The sequence below is a fragment of the Athene cunicularia genome (genome assembly GCF_003259725.1).
Source record: "Athene cunicularia isolate RWA chromosome 5 unlocalized genomic scaffold, athCun1 chr5_part1, whole genome shotgun sequence".
Lineage (NCBI taxonomy): Eukaryota > Metazoa > Chordata > Aves > Strigiformes > Strigidae > Athene > Athene cunicularia.
In genome coordinates this window covers 38,969,206-38,984,734 of record NW_020799101.1, presented here as the reverse complement: position 1 = coordinate 38,984,734, position 15,529 = coordinate 38,969,206, and the positions used below count along the sequence as shown (strand labels likewise).

General features: G+C 39.7%; 1 protein-coding gene across 6 annotated transcripts in view; it reads left to right on the top strand.

Moving 5' to 3' along the window:
• Positions 1–15,529, top strand: part of DPF3 (double PHD fingers 3) — a 154,319-nt gene that overhangs the window by 117,374 nt on the left and 21,416 nt on the right. For 4 of the 6 annotated variants that reach the window (XM_026850099.1, XM_026850102.1, XM_026850100.1 and 1 more), the window contains one exon: positions 2,509–2,637. In XM_026850099.1, the coding sequence (XP_026705900.1) occupies positions 2,509–2,637 (129 nt within the window). Of the gene's footprint in view, positions 1–2,508; positions 2,638–5,448; positions 6,833–12,597; positions 14,720–15,529 lie in introns of those variants that run through there. The other 2 variants (XR_003398565.1, XR_003398564.1) reach the window with 1 other exon arrangement.

Genomic DNA, 15,529 nt, shown 5'->3' with positions numbered 1-15,529 from the left:
AGAGGAGAGGAGAGGAGAGGAGAGGAGAGGAGAGGAGAGGAGAGGAGAGGGATCAAAACTTATGCTTATTCCCTTGGCAGAAGTCTAGGAGAATCCCTTCAGGTACATCACAGTCAGCGAATACCCTCTGCCTGTCCCCCACACCACAAATTGGTCAGTATATGTATTTTCACAAGGTCCCCTATCCCATTTCCAGTTTGACAGTCAGTGGAGCTTAGGGTTGTGAGCTGCACTAGAAAAATTTAAGTCAGTATATGCAGAGTGTTAAATCAATTATACCATTCTGAGCAGTGGTAGAAGGGAAGCTCTTTCCTATGTCAGCTGGCCGGCACCTTGAATGCTTGTTTTTATTTGTGGCCTCACCACAGAATTGTTGTGTGTTCCTGAGTAAGCCAGTTCATCACTCTACCTCCAAGTCTTTCAGCTGTAAAATGCGATGTGGCCTCCTCACCACAAGACTTAATTAGGGCCCAGCAACACTTTGGTTAGAGTCAATGGCAAAAGAGGCTTTTGACCTCACTGAGGTTAATATTAGGATCTTCGTATCTGTAAGGCACTTTAAGAAACTCAAATGAAAGGCGAAGTAATGTAATAAGGAACAACAACAATAACAACAAAAAATCACTAAATGACGAGCTTGCTGAGTTTGCATTGCGCATGGCCCGTCTGTAGATGCAGCACAATATAAAGAAGTAATTACTTAACTTTTTCAAAATGGGGCTGTAGTGGGAAAAATAAATGCTAGGGAAATCTGCTTTTTATACACAAAATATGTACCAGTAGCAACTTTATGATCATTTTGTTACAGCTCTTAAAATGAGCCTGTGCACTAGGCTTCCACCTGGTTCCTGTTCTTTTTTTCGCTTATTTTGCATGCACATATTAAATACCTTTCTGCAAACAGGCAAAATGCTAACCTAACACTAGGAGCTTCTCACTGGTTTAGGGAGAACTGGGGTCTGCTAACCAGGACCAGAGCAAAGTCCATTGTTTCATAAATACCGTCAGGGACTCAGCAACCATGCAGGAAAAATATCGATGTATTTGCAGCCTTATGGGGTTTCATTCTTTTCTCAATTTCGCCTTACCTGCAATCTTTCAGTTGCCAATCTCCAAAAAGCTTGGTTAATCAACAACTGGAAGTAAATTAATAACTAGATGCACCCAAACCAGAAAAGCAGATTGAACTCGGAGGAAATTTTAATTTTAAGTGTATGTCTTGGACTGTTACCAGAAGCCCTTTAGAATGTCATTGTTCTTTGGGGGAAATTTGGATGTGGACAAAAAGACCATTAATAAAGGCTGTCAAAACATCTGTTAAAAATCTGCAAGTTACAAAATATGCATTAAAAAGATAATTAAATATGGATGGTACGATTTAAAGGTCTTCATTTTATAGTTTGTGGAAATCTTCATGGGGTAGGCTTAGGCCAGGTATACCACTGGAATTTTTAAGTTAAAAAAGGAGAAACAAAGACAAACCATTCCCTCCACTCCCCTCTCCCTTCCCCAGTTTCTAGTTAGAGTGTACAGGAACAAGTAGTTTTTCCTCTCTGGAGAGCAGAGGAGGAAAATGGCAGTTGTGAGCGAGAAAAAAAGCACATTGCTGCTCAGCTCAACTACGCGGAATGCAGAAGACCTCTGCCCTTCTCTCCTTTCTAGGGGAACTGCCTCCTCCTCTTCGAGACCCAGTGTGTGCCTGCTCCTTTCCAACTATTCCTACCTGGAAAATAAGAACGTAATTTCCATCCTTTTTTCTTAGCTGAAGGAGTTTTTAGCTCTGCCGGCTGGGACATCTGCCCTGGGCTGACTCTGTGCACCTGTGCTGGGTGCTGGAGCAGTGCTGGAGCCATGGCCCTCCCCGCTCCTCCCGGGGGACTTACACTCTGCTGCAGGTAGCTTAACCCTTGGGCAAACCACCCACAAATGGCTTTGCATGTGAATATTCATGAGCATTTGAACCAATTTCTTGACTAAGGACACCCCACCACTTTGAGATGTAATCCCCCAAAAGGCTACTTGAAATAAAATTGGCTAGGGTAGGTATCCCCCCATCTCCTTGCTGTTGGTTTTTTGAGTTTCTGGGAATGTATTTTTCCTTTCTGAATTTTTATTTTGTGGGCTTAACGTTTAGGACTGCTGTCTGAAAACCCAGGCTTGGCTTACTGACAGCATAGGTCCGATTGTGTGTTAGGGATTATTTCTATGCCTGTACGTGTTACGAAGTCCCTGAACTGTACAGAGATTTTGGGCAGGAGGTCCTTGTGAGGGACCAGCCCAGCTGGCATTATAAAGGAAACGGTGCAGTGCATTTCAGGCAAAATAGATACAACACAGGGTGTACTTAAAATGGAGGTAATTCATACAGTTCATTTCTTGTTCTGATTGACAATATGTTGGGAAGATTGTGGCCTGCAAACTCACCAAGCTAACATCGTATCAAGCAGAAGGGGGAAACGTCCAAACTGAATGCTCTTTAAGTAAATCTGATTTCTAACCCGACTGCAGCCCAGAAAGGACCAGATGGGGTCATCATTCCCAATAACTACTGTGACTTCTGCCTTGGAGGCTCCAATATGAACAAAAAAAGTGGCCGGCCTGAGGAACTTGTATCGTGCTCAGACTGTGGGCGCTCTGGTAGGTGATTCCTTCTTGCATCTTTCTCGTGCAAAGGCATTTGTGTGATTTGTTTTGAAGAATGGCAGTGCATTTGGGAGGGGATAGAAGATGAAGTCTTACTTCTTGTCTATGTTTGTGGGAAAGGATGACTGGGAAATTTTCTGTCATAAAACCCGTTGTTGGATTCACATTTTTAAGCTAATGGGTCTTATGAAATAATAAAGTTTGAATGTATTTATTGGCTTCTGTGAACATTGGTACATGTTCTTCAAATGGAAGGAGAAAATCCTATGACAATGTTAATGTCTTCAAATGCTGCAATTACAACTATAAATTACTTACAAGATTTATGAAAGTTGCATGACAAGCATTTCCATTGATTACACATTTCATGCATTTCTTCATCCAAAAAAGAAAGAGGGAGGAAATTACAGGGTAGGGATGGGGGTAGCTGTCAAGAATTATCCTCTTACAAGATGACTATCATTAATTTTGTTTAAAGAGGTTTTTATTTCTCCTTTTTCTTCCCTTCTCTCTTTTTAAATGTAGGCAATTGTGTCTTTCCCATTCTGAGTTGTCTTTATTTCTGGACTGTTGTTTTCTTCTTTTCTTTTTTTTTATTTTTTCTTTTTTTTTTTCCTCTTTTTCTGGGAAATTTTATCCCAGCTGAGCAGTTATTTATAGCTCACATGGGAGGTGGTGGCGGTGGTAGAGGGAATGAGAGACCTTTAAGAACTGCATATTCCAGCTTTGATCCAAGTTTCCAGTTGTGATATTTGTGAACAGTGGTGATACTAGTAGTGATAAGACCATCATATGGAAATCTGAAAACCAAAGAGACTTTGAAATTCAGTATTGCTGCTGCTCCTTCTGTACTGTAGTCACTGAAAGACGTCTGTTGCGTGATGGCTGAAATGCAATGTGGAGTGTTCTCATGCCAAGGGAATGGCCTTTTTATGCTCCTGCTGAAATTCATAGTAAGCCTCTTACCACGTTCAGTGGGTGCAGAACTAGACTCTCACTGACAAATTGCCTTCTGCACTTGTTGTGACCTCTGAAGATACTCTGAAGTGATACTGACTGGTCACCAGTCAACAGATGGCATCCCCTTTGGCTTTCTCCAGGGGTGTCCTGATGAATGCTGTATAGTCAGGGGCATGGACCTTTTAGTCTATACGCGTTTGCTTCTTAATAACTGAAGGGGGAAGCTCTTGGGGTCTGTGGTGCCATCTTGGAAGATCATTACCCTTCCCCTTGATTGTTATAGTTCAATATAACTAATTTCAGCATTGTCCTGTTACAGCACAATGAGACAAATCCATATTTTTTTGCTATTTAAACATTGCTATGGTGATTATATCAGAATATAACACAAATACATTAATTTCCTTGATTCCTTAGTGTGATAGAACAAGTAGATCATCATGTAACCTAAATTGTGCAAAATCAGTTCCATTAAATGCTATCCTTGTAAAAATACTGACCCACCTGGGTCATTCATAGGGGTATGCAATGCTGTGACTGATGTGTGATGAAAGCGATTAAGGTACAACCACACACTAATCTCTAAACTAAAACAATGAAACCTCTTTGGTGTCTGCCATCTTTCTCTTTCTTGATAATGGAGAACATTTTCATTATACTGAAAGAGAGGTCATGGAAATTATATTGTTCACAAAGTCAGTAAAATCACATCTCTACAAGGTGGTTTATCTGCCAATTATTTTGTTATATCCATTTTCTTTTTGTGAACAGGATTTAATTCTTCGTGTCTCAAGCAATGCAGTGTACTTGTTATATGGCTGATTCCTGTAGCTGGAGCGGGGACCAAACGGTTACTTAATACCATGCTACTGTTTCTGAATAATAAAATAGCCTTTCCCTAAAATCTCACACTTTCATTTTGCTAGGGCACAAGAGACATCTTTTTCTCTACCTTCCTGAAGAGGAATTTTGAAGTCTATACTATTAATCACATAACATGTTTGATTGAGGGAGAAAACAAACCTCAGTTTTGCAGATTTCAGTATCTGACATCTCTTTTTTAAGAGTCTTCTTTTTGTTGTTGTTGTGGTTGTTGCTGCTGCTATTGATGTCCTGTGTGGAGAATTTCCTGTTCCATATTGAAAGTTGGATTGACTCACACCCATTTTAACTTTTTAGGGTTCCCCAAGACAGGTCACCTCTCATCTTAGTTGTTTTAGTTGTTGAACTGTATATATTTGTTTTGGGGTTTTTTATTTTTGAAGGAGATGCCATGAAATTGGAATAAAAGCATTTGTTTAGGTTACTTTCACTTAGTCTTCAAAATGTATTTCATTTTGCCTACAGAGGAAACTCTTTGGGATCAGGTGAAAGACAGGGATAAAAAGTAATCCTGAGGTTGATGAGCTATCTGCTGGGTTATATCTCTATAGCAGTATATTTGTGACAGTTGATGCCAGTCTGAAGGACAGTCATGTGCTTAGAGCTAACGGTGTCTAATTACTGATACGGTCTAAAAATCTTTTAAATTTGATCTAAGTAATCGTGAGGAAATATTTTAATGTCTTTTGAAGAGAGGAAAACATGATTAACCCTTTCGCTGCCATAGCTATGGGCACCTGTGTTGTTTGTAGGGTTTTTTTTCTTTGAAAAAGAAACTGATCCTTTTTTATTTTTCTTACTGCAGTTCTACCGAGCTATGTGGTTGAGGTGCGCGGGCACGTACAAGCACACACCTATGAGCTCGATAGTCTGAATTGTTTAATAATAATGATGATTTTTAAAATTATGATGATGATGCCTGTTGCTTAACCCATGTGCTGATATATTCATCATACATGTCAGCTCATTTGGGAAGAGAAGGCAGGAGGGACGAAGCAGCGCCAGCACGCACTACGGAGGACTTGTTCGGTTCCACGTCAGAAAGCGACACCTCGACCTTTCATGGCTTTGACGAGGATGATGCGGAAGAGCCTCTCTCGAGCCGAGGAGGTGGCTGTGGTGGCAGCTCTCCCTCTGCAGACAAAAAGGGTGGCTGCTAAAATAACTAAAAAGACACACAAACTCTGAGCGATTTGCTGTCCTTTTTACTACTAGGATTATTATTACCTTTTTCTTTTTTAAATTTTAGGTCCTTGGGCTTTTGGTTTTTTTGGTTCTTAATTTTGTTATTGTTTTTCCTGTGGGGTGTACACTGAAAGCACAAGTGTTTAAAGCTCTTGAGAACTACTTTGAAGAGACAGAAGGTTTTGGTTTTCCTGTTATTTTTTCCATTTTAATTTGTTTTTCTCCCACCTCCCCCCCTTCTCTTTCTCTCTGGAAACAGAAAAGGTGGATTTAATATTTTTTTTAATAGTGAGCAGAGTTGATTTTCTTGTCTTTTAATATATATATCAGCAAACCACGAAAAATACAGATGGGTTGGAGAGCAGAAAGCAAACCCAAATAGGTTTTTTTAATTATTATTATTTATATATTCTATATATTATTAGAAAAACTACTTTTTAAATAAAAATAGAAAAAAACAAAAAACAAAAAAGCAATGGATGTCTACTTGATAATAGAACTATTTCTAGAGAACCACTGTGGGCGGACTCTATCAGAGGATGAGGAAACCCTTGATGTGATGGCTTCTGCGTTTTGAGATTTTGCACTTACTGTAGCATGTGGAGTTTGGCTCTTCTTGTACACCTGCTACGCTTGTCTTTAACAGCCTGAAAATACAAGCAGCACCATTGAAGACCATGACCTTGGGGAACACATTTCCATCCCTCCTTTGGATACCTTTATACTCAATAGATCTCTTCCTCCCTGCACCCCTTCATGTCTTCCTTACTCCGTTCTACTTTTTTTTTTTTCTTCTTTTCCTTCACCTTTCACTTCATGGACAGCGATTTCCAAGCATAGGGATGGAATATGAATGGCAAGTCGTAGACGTCAAAGACAAAACAGATGGAGGAGCAGAATCATGGAAGAAATGATATGGAAAAATACCTCACCTATACTTTTCTTTCCATTTTTAAATTTTAATTCACAGCATTTTTTCCTGTGTCGCCCAGTTTTTTTCTCTCTGTAGTGTCTTGTGAGACACTTTGTTTGCTTTTCAATAGCTTCTCTTGAAATAAACCAAAGCAATACTCATTAAAGTTCCAAGGGCAATGGAGAAGAGAGTGACTCCCTTCCCAGCGACTTTCCCAGAAAGGAGGAAACATGCAGCAGGATTTGAAAGGTATGTCCGAGCTGAAATATCTTTCACTGAATTGTGAAATCTCTGTGCCCTGGATTTTCAACAGACCCTTGACTGAGCTTTGTTGTAGGAGTAAGTCCTGTGGATTAAATTGTGTTATGAGTATGCGCCACATTCACACCCCTGGTGAAGCTAATGGAAGTTCTGTGGGAGGAGGATCCAGCCTTGTGTACAGTCAGAAGTGATTCAAAAGGTGACAGTGTGTAGGAGACCTTTTGCTGTCCTAATGCAGGCAAAAATTTCCCTGGAGCGGGGCCAAGGTTAGGTTCTGAGGATATGTTTTTGCTGACGCGTATAATGCCAAACAGGGTGAAATCATGATCTCCTTTAAATCAGAGGCAAAATAGACATTTATCTGGACAGAGCCTAATCCTTAAACTGGAGGTGTGTGGTTTTGATACCAGAATGAGAATCTCAGCCTTGCAATGAAGACTGGATATATACATTGTTCTAATGCATGAATGAAGCCTATCCAAATGGATTCTGTTTCTCCTGTTTATTTTGCTGGGCTAGCACAATACTGTCTGTGAGAACTCTTTCAACCTTTTTTTTCCCCCCACTATAAACCTTCAAAAAAAAGGGAAAGCATCTGGCCTCTAATTTTTTTTTTAATTTATCTTTCACTTTAGACATGGAATTAGTGGTGGCCAGATTCTGCTTTTAGGTACATGGGCATAAATCCAGAATACATGCTAACTGGTGTCTAGATTACATTAATGTAATGTAATGTAATCAGAATGGTGTTACAAAACACAAAATTACAAAAATGTGTGTTTATACCATAGGACAGTACATACCAGAGCCATGCACACCTGCCAGGAGAAAGCCTTGTTTAAGCTTTCCCCATATTGATAATCCTTTTCTGTTGTTATTCTGTTCCTGCTGGTGTATTATAATCGATCAAGTGTCAAATCAATGATATTTTTACCTAGCACTGTCAATGAGAAGTGTATTTTCACTGATAAAAACATTAATTCCTCCACAACCATTCCTTTTTTCTCTGAAATAATGCAAGATAAATTTGTAGTATTTTGCCACTCTCCTGTATTTGCTAAAAGCTTAAAGTTCAGGTGGTTTCCAAGCGTGAGGCACAGGCATACAGGTATCTGCTTTTCCAAAATCCCTGAAAGAGTTAGGATTTAATTTGCATGTCTGTATTATTTTATATATGTGTGTGTGTGTGTAGGTAAACATATATTAGAGTTATATGTACTCAGACACATGCACACATATAGGTAATGCAGACATTAAGATAAAGAACAACAGAAGTCAAGATGGAAGATACTTCCCAAGCAAGAATGGGTGGAACAAGCCCTTGTGTGAGACTCTGTGGTTTCACTTGTTCCATACTGACCTTACTGTAAGCAAACAGTAATAGCAGTAAAGTCCAGTGGATTTTGTCTAAATTTATCATGCAACTGAGAGCAGAATCTGGTCCAGAAGTAGAGTTGTTCCCAGTTCTGAAAGAAATTCCACAAACCTGAAATGTTACAGATTTTTTAAAAATGAAGTTCAGATTAATTTCTTCTGCTACTCTTGCCCTTCAATCCTTCCATTTATGTTTTGGCATTTGTATTATGTTCTCTCCCTTTAAAAAAAAAAAATTTCTTGCTCTTGCTACTCTGATGTGCCCATATGAACAACAGGGAAAATGGAAAGGGAGCAAGTACCCAGAAATGTGCCAAATCCACACTAAACAAACAACATGATTTCTTGCACCCATCTTATATCTACTTCTTCAATCCATGTAGCAGTCATGTCACACAGATTAGAAGGTTAAGAAAAGAGTTTAAATTCTACCCAGTGTTCCTCACAATTACAATCAGAATATGCTTTGACAGAGACAGGCTCACAGGACTAATGAAGACTTGAATTCTGAAGGACTTGAGGAGAGCTCAGTTTTCATTTTTCTACCTTTTACTGCCCGAGAGGTGTAGGCTTGACACACCTGGAACCAGCCAGCTGCACCTGGCCACTGGTGCAGGGGTGGCAGCACACAGCTCAGCATTTACTAAGTGCTGTATTTACCCAGCTTCTTGCATGCTATTGCAGCCCATCCTGAGCTCCGTGCTGCTGTGCTGACTACAGCCCTGGTAGCACCTGAGCTAGCTAGCTGAAACCTACCCTTCTTTCTGAAGAACTCCACTCGCTGCATCAACTGAAGAATAGGCATACTCTACATGTAATTTTTTCCAAGTGGAGTCCTTACCATTGTCTTTTGTGAACCATGCCTAACACATTCTGGGCTCTTTTGGAATACAAACAATAATCAGATGCCCATAATTCATTAAGTCTTGATTTCGTTTCACAAATGCAGTTACTATAACAATGCATACAGTCTTAATCCTTTCGCAACATAACCGCCCATCTTTGTGACAACTGGGGAGCGCAGTACCCTCAGAAGGAAGCCACAACAGCTCACACAATGCGTAAAAGTTGCCAGCTGACATTTATTACAGATGGAATAGAAAAATATCCATCAGCGTTATTTATACCATTAATGTATATATGGATGGTCACTGGTTCAATCTAGTCCTGAGAGAGGAAGGAAGGTAAAATAAATTCATCGTTATGGAGAGCAGAGTAGTCCTTGGATTCCTCAAGATGTCTTATTAGACTGAGATAATGAACACAAATTTAGTCCAGCAGGCTGAGCTGTGTGATACTGACCATAGGAAGGCATCGATCATAGTGAGGAAATTAAGATGTAGAGATGGAAGCTAAAAGAGTACTTGTTTAAGATAGGTTGTAAAGTAGTGTTAATGGTGAATATTGAATGGAGTGGTGCAATGGAAGTGAAATATTCTCAGGGCAGGTACTGCTGGAGTGAAAGCTGAGAACAGAGAAAGAATGTTGGTAGCTCATAAGTTAAAGACAAAAGCAAAGCAATGGGACTACTACATGAGACCCTCTCAGATGGACGAGGGGAAGATGACACTGTTAATGAAGAAGAAAATATATAGGAGGAGATTTCACGAGTGCAATGAAAAAAAACCAAAACAACCCAACAACAAAAGAGGAGCCTGACGCATAGCCAGGACAGAAATGAGGGAACTGTATGGTGTAAGTTGTGTCTTCAGAGACACATAAGCCCCAGACCAAACTAGGAAGGCATAAAGAGAGTTTTCAATACGAATTCCGGGTTGTACCTAAAAAATATAGTCATCTTCAAAACTGGAAAGGAATGTGATGCTCTGTATTCCCCAGTGATTTCAGCAGTCCAATGAGACCTGCTGTTCTGAGCTTCATAAGAAGATCTTTGAAGGTGCAGTCCTTCAACTAATCACAAGCCTGGCTCTTCCAGTCCTCCTCCAGTCCTCCTTCTTATTAGAGGAAGGTTAGCACAAGATGTCCAAAGATTCTCCTGAAACATATGGTCCCACACAAACCATGTACCAAAATAAGCTCCGATGTGAAATGTGAACAAAAGGATGTTTCATTTCAGGCCCTAAATTCAGACCTTTCTGCGTTTAATCCTATGAGCTGTCTCCTCAGGCACCTTTCTGGTGCTCCATACTAAAGGATCTTAGAAAGGACACATAATTTCCTGAGCCATCCTCTGCAAACTCTGATTCATAGATGGGAACAGGAGAAATAAGGAAGTGATGTGCTGCTTGAGCAGCTGATTAAGGGGAAGAAAGGTGACATAGAGTGTGCACTGTCCTTAGCATATTCCCTTTCGTGGCACTTAATTAGTTGACATTTTAGCAAGGACTGACCTCAGCTCTTGAATAAAAACAATCTAAAATTTCAAGCGTGATAAGTTACATTGTGAAAATTTTAAGAAAATACAGGATTCTGGTATAATAGTTAAAAAGATAAAGGAGGCTGTGAGATACGTGGCAGAACAGGGGTGGAACTGAAATCTGTCTTGCTTCACTTTGCATCTCTTCCCTCTACCTGGGCACCCCCCAGTTTTGTGGGTTGGATATTTATTTCTTCTGTATGTAATGGTGCTTGGAATAACTTAGTACATATGTGGTAAGCTCATAAATGATGATCCTAGTCTTCTGAAACAGGGTCCAGAAAGAACTTTGCCACTGGCTTCAGAAGGATTAGCACTGGGCTTTCTTAGCTATTGCTTTTATTGAATGAAACCTCACTGTTAATATGCTTGCTAGGATGGTGTAGACAAGCTCTGAGATGGCCATTTGTTTCAGCAGAATGTGTTATTAGAATCCCCTCCCCACATTGTTTTGCCTTTGAGCTTTTACATTAGTTATTCATTTTGAGTTCCAGTTTGCCATTTTACAGACCTCAGCTTAGACCCTTGATTGAAGACAGAGACTCAGTTTGCTGCCTGCTGATGCATGGAGCAAATGAGAACTACACTCAGAGAGTCCCTGAGCCCGGACTGTTCCGGGGCACCACTGTGTTCTGTCCTGCCTGCTTTGCCTTTCTTTGGTTAATTCTTACCATGATCTTTTGAGATGGGCCCTAAAATTATAGTTCAAATACCATCAAACTCTGGAGCGTTCAAAGCCTGGCTCCTCATGCAATTTGCCTCTTCCCCCATGGCAAGCTGTTTTACTGAATGAATTCCTCAAGCAAACATTGTATTGACCCCACTGGGAGTCATCTTATTATAAAACCTCCAAATCTGCCCAGTTTGTGCTGCAACATATGTAGATGTTTCCAATAAACACCCATTTCTTATTCTTCATGATTTTTTCTTATTTATGTAAAATTTGTAGCTATGAGTATATGTGAAGTACGAGGCACATGCATGTGTTCATGCTGGCATGGGGTTGTTTTGACAAACCCTCACAGCACAGGAATGTAGCCAGGCTGAATTTTTGCTGACTGAGCCGTTACAATAAACCCTACCAACCTTTGTTCTTGTTGCCAGATGTCTACCAAGGTTGAAAGAAACCCAACCTGTATAAATACCATAGAATACTGAAATTGGGCTGGAACTATGTTCATGTCCCTGTCTGTCTTTCCATGAGTGTTAAGTTGCCATTTTCAGAGAAGGCAATAACATTTAGAAAAAACCCTCAGATGTTGCGATTTCAAATTCTGATAGCCCTGTTAAGGGGATGTCACCAGCTTATATGTCTGAGTTATTCTTTTCATCACCAACAGCTTCTAAGATTTTGAACCTCTGTGTCATCCAGAACTGATATGAGGGGTGTGGGAAAGATGTGGGGGAAGGCACTTGCATTTTGTAGAAATACAAAGATTATTCTATTGGCTATCTATTACTGCTCAGGAGCTTAGCAGTATGTAACTTAGTCAATTCACGGACAAGTCAATGCAATGCAAAATGCAGTCTTTCACTTATTTCCAGAAGTTATCACATTTCTGACACCCTGCACATGTCGTGCAGGCTTCTAAAAATGTCTTTTGTGCAGCGCTGCATACACTTGTGGCTCTGTACAAATAATAAGGAATACAGCAAGCTAATCAGAGCAGGATTTCATAAGCAAAAGTCTTAACCTGTAGTGAAGAGACAGCTGTCTAACCTGAATGATGAAGGCTATTCAGTGATGTTCACAGTAGGAAAGATTGACAGCATTTGGTGCCTTTCTTTTGGATATGCTCCTTCATACCCTTTTGCTTTTTATTCTACTTACGGCTCCCACGGTCAGTTGAAACTGAGTCTGTCGAGCTATGTTTTCAAAGAACTAGAATGCAAGCAGTGTTGGAAGGTTGGTTTCTGCTGCTGCTGTTTTTTTCTGAACGCTTGCTTTTGTTGTCTGTTTGAGTTTGTTTAGTTTTACTTTGTATTGCCTTTCCCTCTGCAGTCAGCCCTGCCCTCATGGACTCCAGCATCCTTCAAGCAAGACATTTCAGAAGAAGGCCGAGAGAAGCCAGGATGCTTTGATACTTCTCCTCTCCTTGCCCTGACCCTTCCATACCCGTGTTTCATCTGGCACAGGAGCCTGGACTGTGGGAAGTCAGCTGCCAACTATTGAGAGAAGTTCTGGGGATGCCCTAAGCTGGTGCAATACAAAGAAGTTTTTTAAAGTCTTGATTTCACTTTCTTTTAAGCGTGTGTATAAACCCAGGTCAAACTGGAATTGATCTACAGTAGAACTGACTGAAAAACAAACAAACTGAAAAAAGACTTAACTATTTTATTTATTTCGATATTTAAGAGAGAAAAAAGTGCTGAATTTGCACAGTATTTTTGTTTGAAATACATTTTACTTCAAATTTTAAATGCAATTTTGTGAAGACATGAAATTTTAAAAAGCACTTAATGTAAAATAAAGACTGAATATTTACTTTAAGGAAAAAAACTTTTTTAAAATAATGAAAATAAAGATCAACTCTGCTCTCTCTCTTACTTTAAAGAAGCCATTCATACATGTGCTGGGTATCTTTGTTTTTTGCAAATTGGATGTGGTAAGTGAAGATTGTTCTGGTTTACTTTCTCCTTGATAATATTATCCTATTAGATGCTTAAAAGTTACTTTGCTGTATTGTGTTAGGCACAAAGCTGAACAAAATCTGTTGAAATGGCAAAGACCAGGCTCAGTGGCTGGATTTTTTATTTACCAGATTTTTGTGTCCAATTCAAAGGACTGTCTTCTCCCAGTAAGATTGATATGTCTGCACAGTAAAAGAGGTGTGCTCTTGAGCAACTCTGTGAAATACTTCTGCTGAAAGAGGGGTTTAGAAAGGAAAACAACTCTGTTAATGTTAGTATTATTTTTTGCTTTGGTAATTCCACAGCTGATTGTGAGTTGGTTGTAAGAGAAGTATCTAAATGTTCAAGTGTTCTTGGCATGGGGCTTCCTGTTGGGGTCAAGGATGATGCTATGTGTAGAAACCTTGTGTACTTCAGCCCTTTCTTAAGTGGTAACGGACTTTGAAAAGCATATGGGTGCACCCGCATGTCATCAGTAAGCAACAGGGGTTACTCAGCAGAAGAATGTGAGTTCCTGCAGCTACAATCCTAAAGTGTCCTGTGAGGCAGCGGTGAGGGACTCACATCCCAAATTCAAAGTTGTTAGCCATCTTCTCAGTGAATTAAGGCGTTCTGCTTCATACAAGCACTGGAGGATTTTGTTGGCTGCCAAATCTGCTCACAGTGGATAGGACTGTGTGCTGTCATATGTAATGTAGTAAGGATGCCTTGTGTCCTAGGAGAAGGGTATTGGACTTGACTCTGAGATTAGCTTCTCCTCTGCAAGAGGGGTGCCAGATGTACCGATTGATATAGACCCAGGGTATAGCTAGAAAAGGTGGATTTGTTAATGTGGCCTATGTTGGCTTTCGGAGTGAAAAAACTGTCTACAAAAAAGTACATCCTGACTAGGTGAAGCTGTCAGAGAGCCTGATTCTGCATCGTGTTTCTTGCACACCTAAAACTCAAACTCACCTCACTGAGAGGTTTCTGTGTGTCAATAGCAGCAGATTTTGTCATCTTCTCCCTTGCCCTTCTCCTGCTCCTTCCCAGATTAACACAAAGGGCCAAAAATAGCCACGTAAGATGTCTGGTAGGCCTGAGTCCTCCTCCCACTAAGTTAAATGACAAAATTTATGTCCTAATCAGGCTCTTTAGCAGGATTGTTTTGTTTTGTTCATTTTGTTGGTTTCTAAACTTGCAGTGATGAACTGCCTCTAGAGAAAAAAAATAAATTAAATTTTATTTCATCAAAATATATCAAGACACACAACTGTAATGAAGATTTGCAAACTGTAGGGTCTGTGTTCAGTTTCTGTAATATTCCTTCCAAATAAAAGTTCTGCTTCCAACATCCCTACTGTATATTCCTCTGTAAATATTAGTTTATCAAACCAATTCCACAAGGTCTTTTTTAGTGCAAATAATCTTCTTTTAACAAGACATTGTTGAATAACATACTTGTACATATACTTTTTTTTTTTTCCTAAGCTCTCCATTGTTTATAATTCTTTGAAGCTTAAAATAAAACTTCCTCCTCTACTGATTTTGTTTTCCTTTTCCATTTTGTAAATTATGACTTTTGTCCCTGGATTTTGTTTTGTATTTCTTAATGAAGCATGACGTTAACCAAGAATTCTCTTCCTTTTTCTCTTTTGCTTTCTCTTTTCCATTCATTGGACAACAGAAACTGGCCCTGTTGCTTGCTATAGTGAAGATAGGCAGGAAATAAAACATTGCTTTGTGTAGGACTCATTTTAAGAGTGTTTCCTGTCATTTGGTGATAGTAGAGGATCTTCCTAAATGTGTTCATATTTTAATGACCTTCTCCATGAGATTAATAGAGTTGAATTAAGTTAGATTCAGAGCTGGAATCTAAATCATATGAAAGCTTTCCTATAGTCCTGACCCTACCTATGCCATTTCTAATCCAGTCAGTGAAGTAACTGGAAACTGTTGTTTCCTTTGCTGCATTTCACAGCACAGGCATGAACCCTCCCTTTCCCTTTACACACATTAGATTACTAATATGTTTGTATAGGATGGAAAGAGAAAGAGGAAATACTGTTTCAGATTAGATGCCATCTTTTTAGGAAACTTTGTGTGTCCTATTTCCAGACAGGCCTGCTGTCATTTTTATGAAGCTCTCTTGCCTTTCCTCTGCTTTCCCATCAATTACTCTGCTACCAGTAGAGGCTATAGATGGCCCTTTTTAGTTTGGCAGGCAGCTGCTTGCAAAAATAGCATCTGAGGTGTAGTTTTTAAGAGATCTTCTGGTGTGGGTACAGATCCTTTACAGTAGTGAACTATCCGCCCCCCCCCCC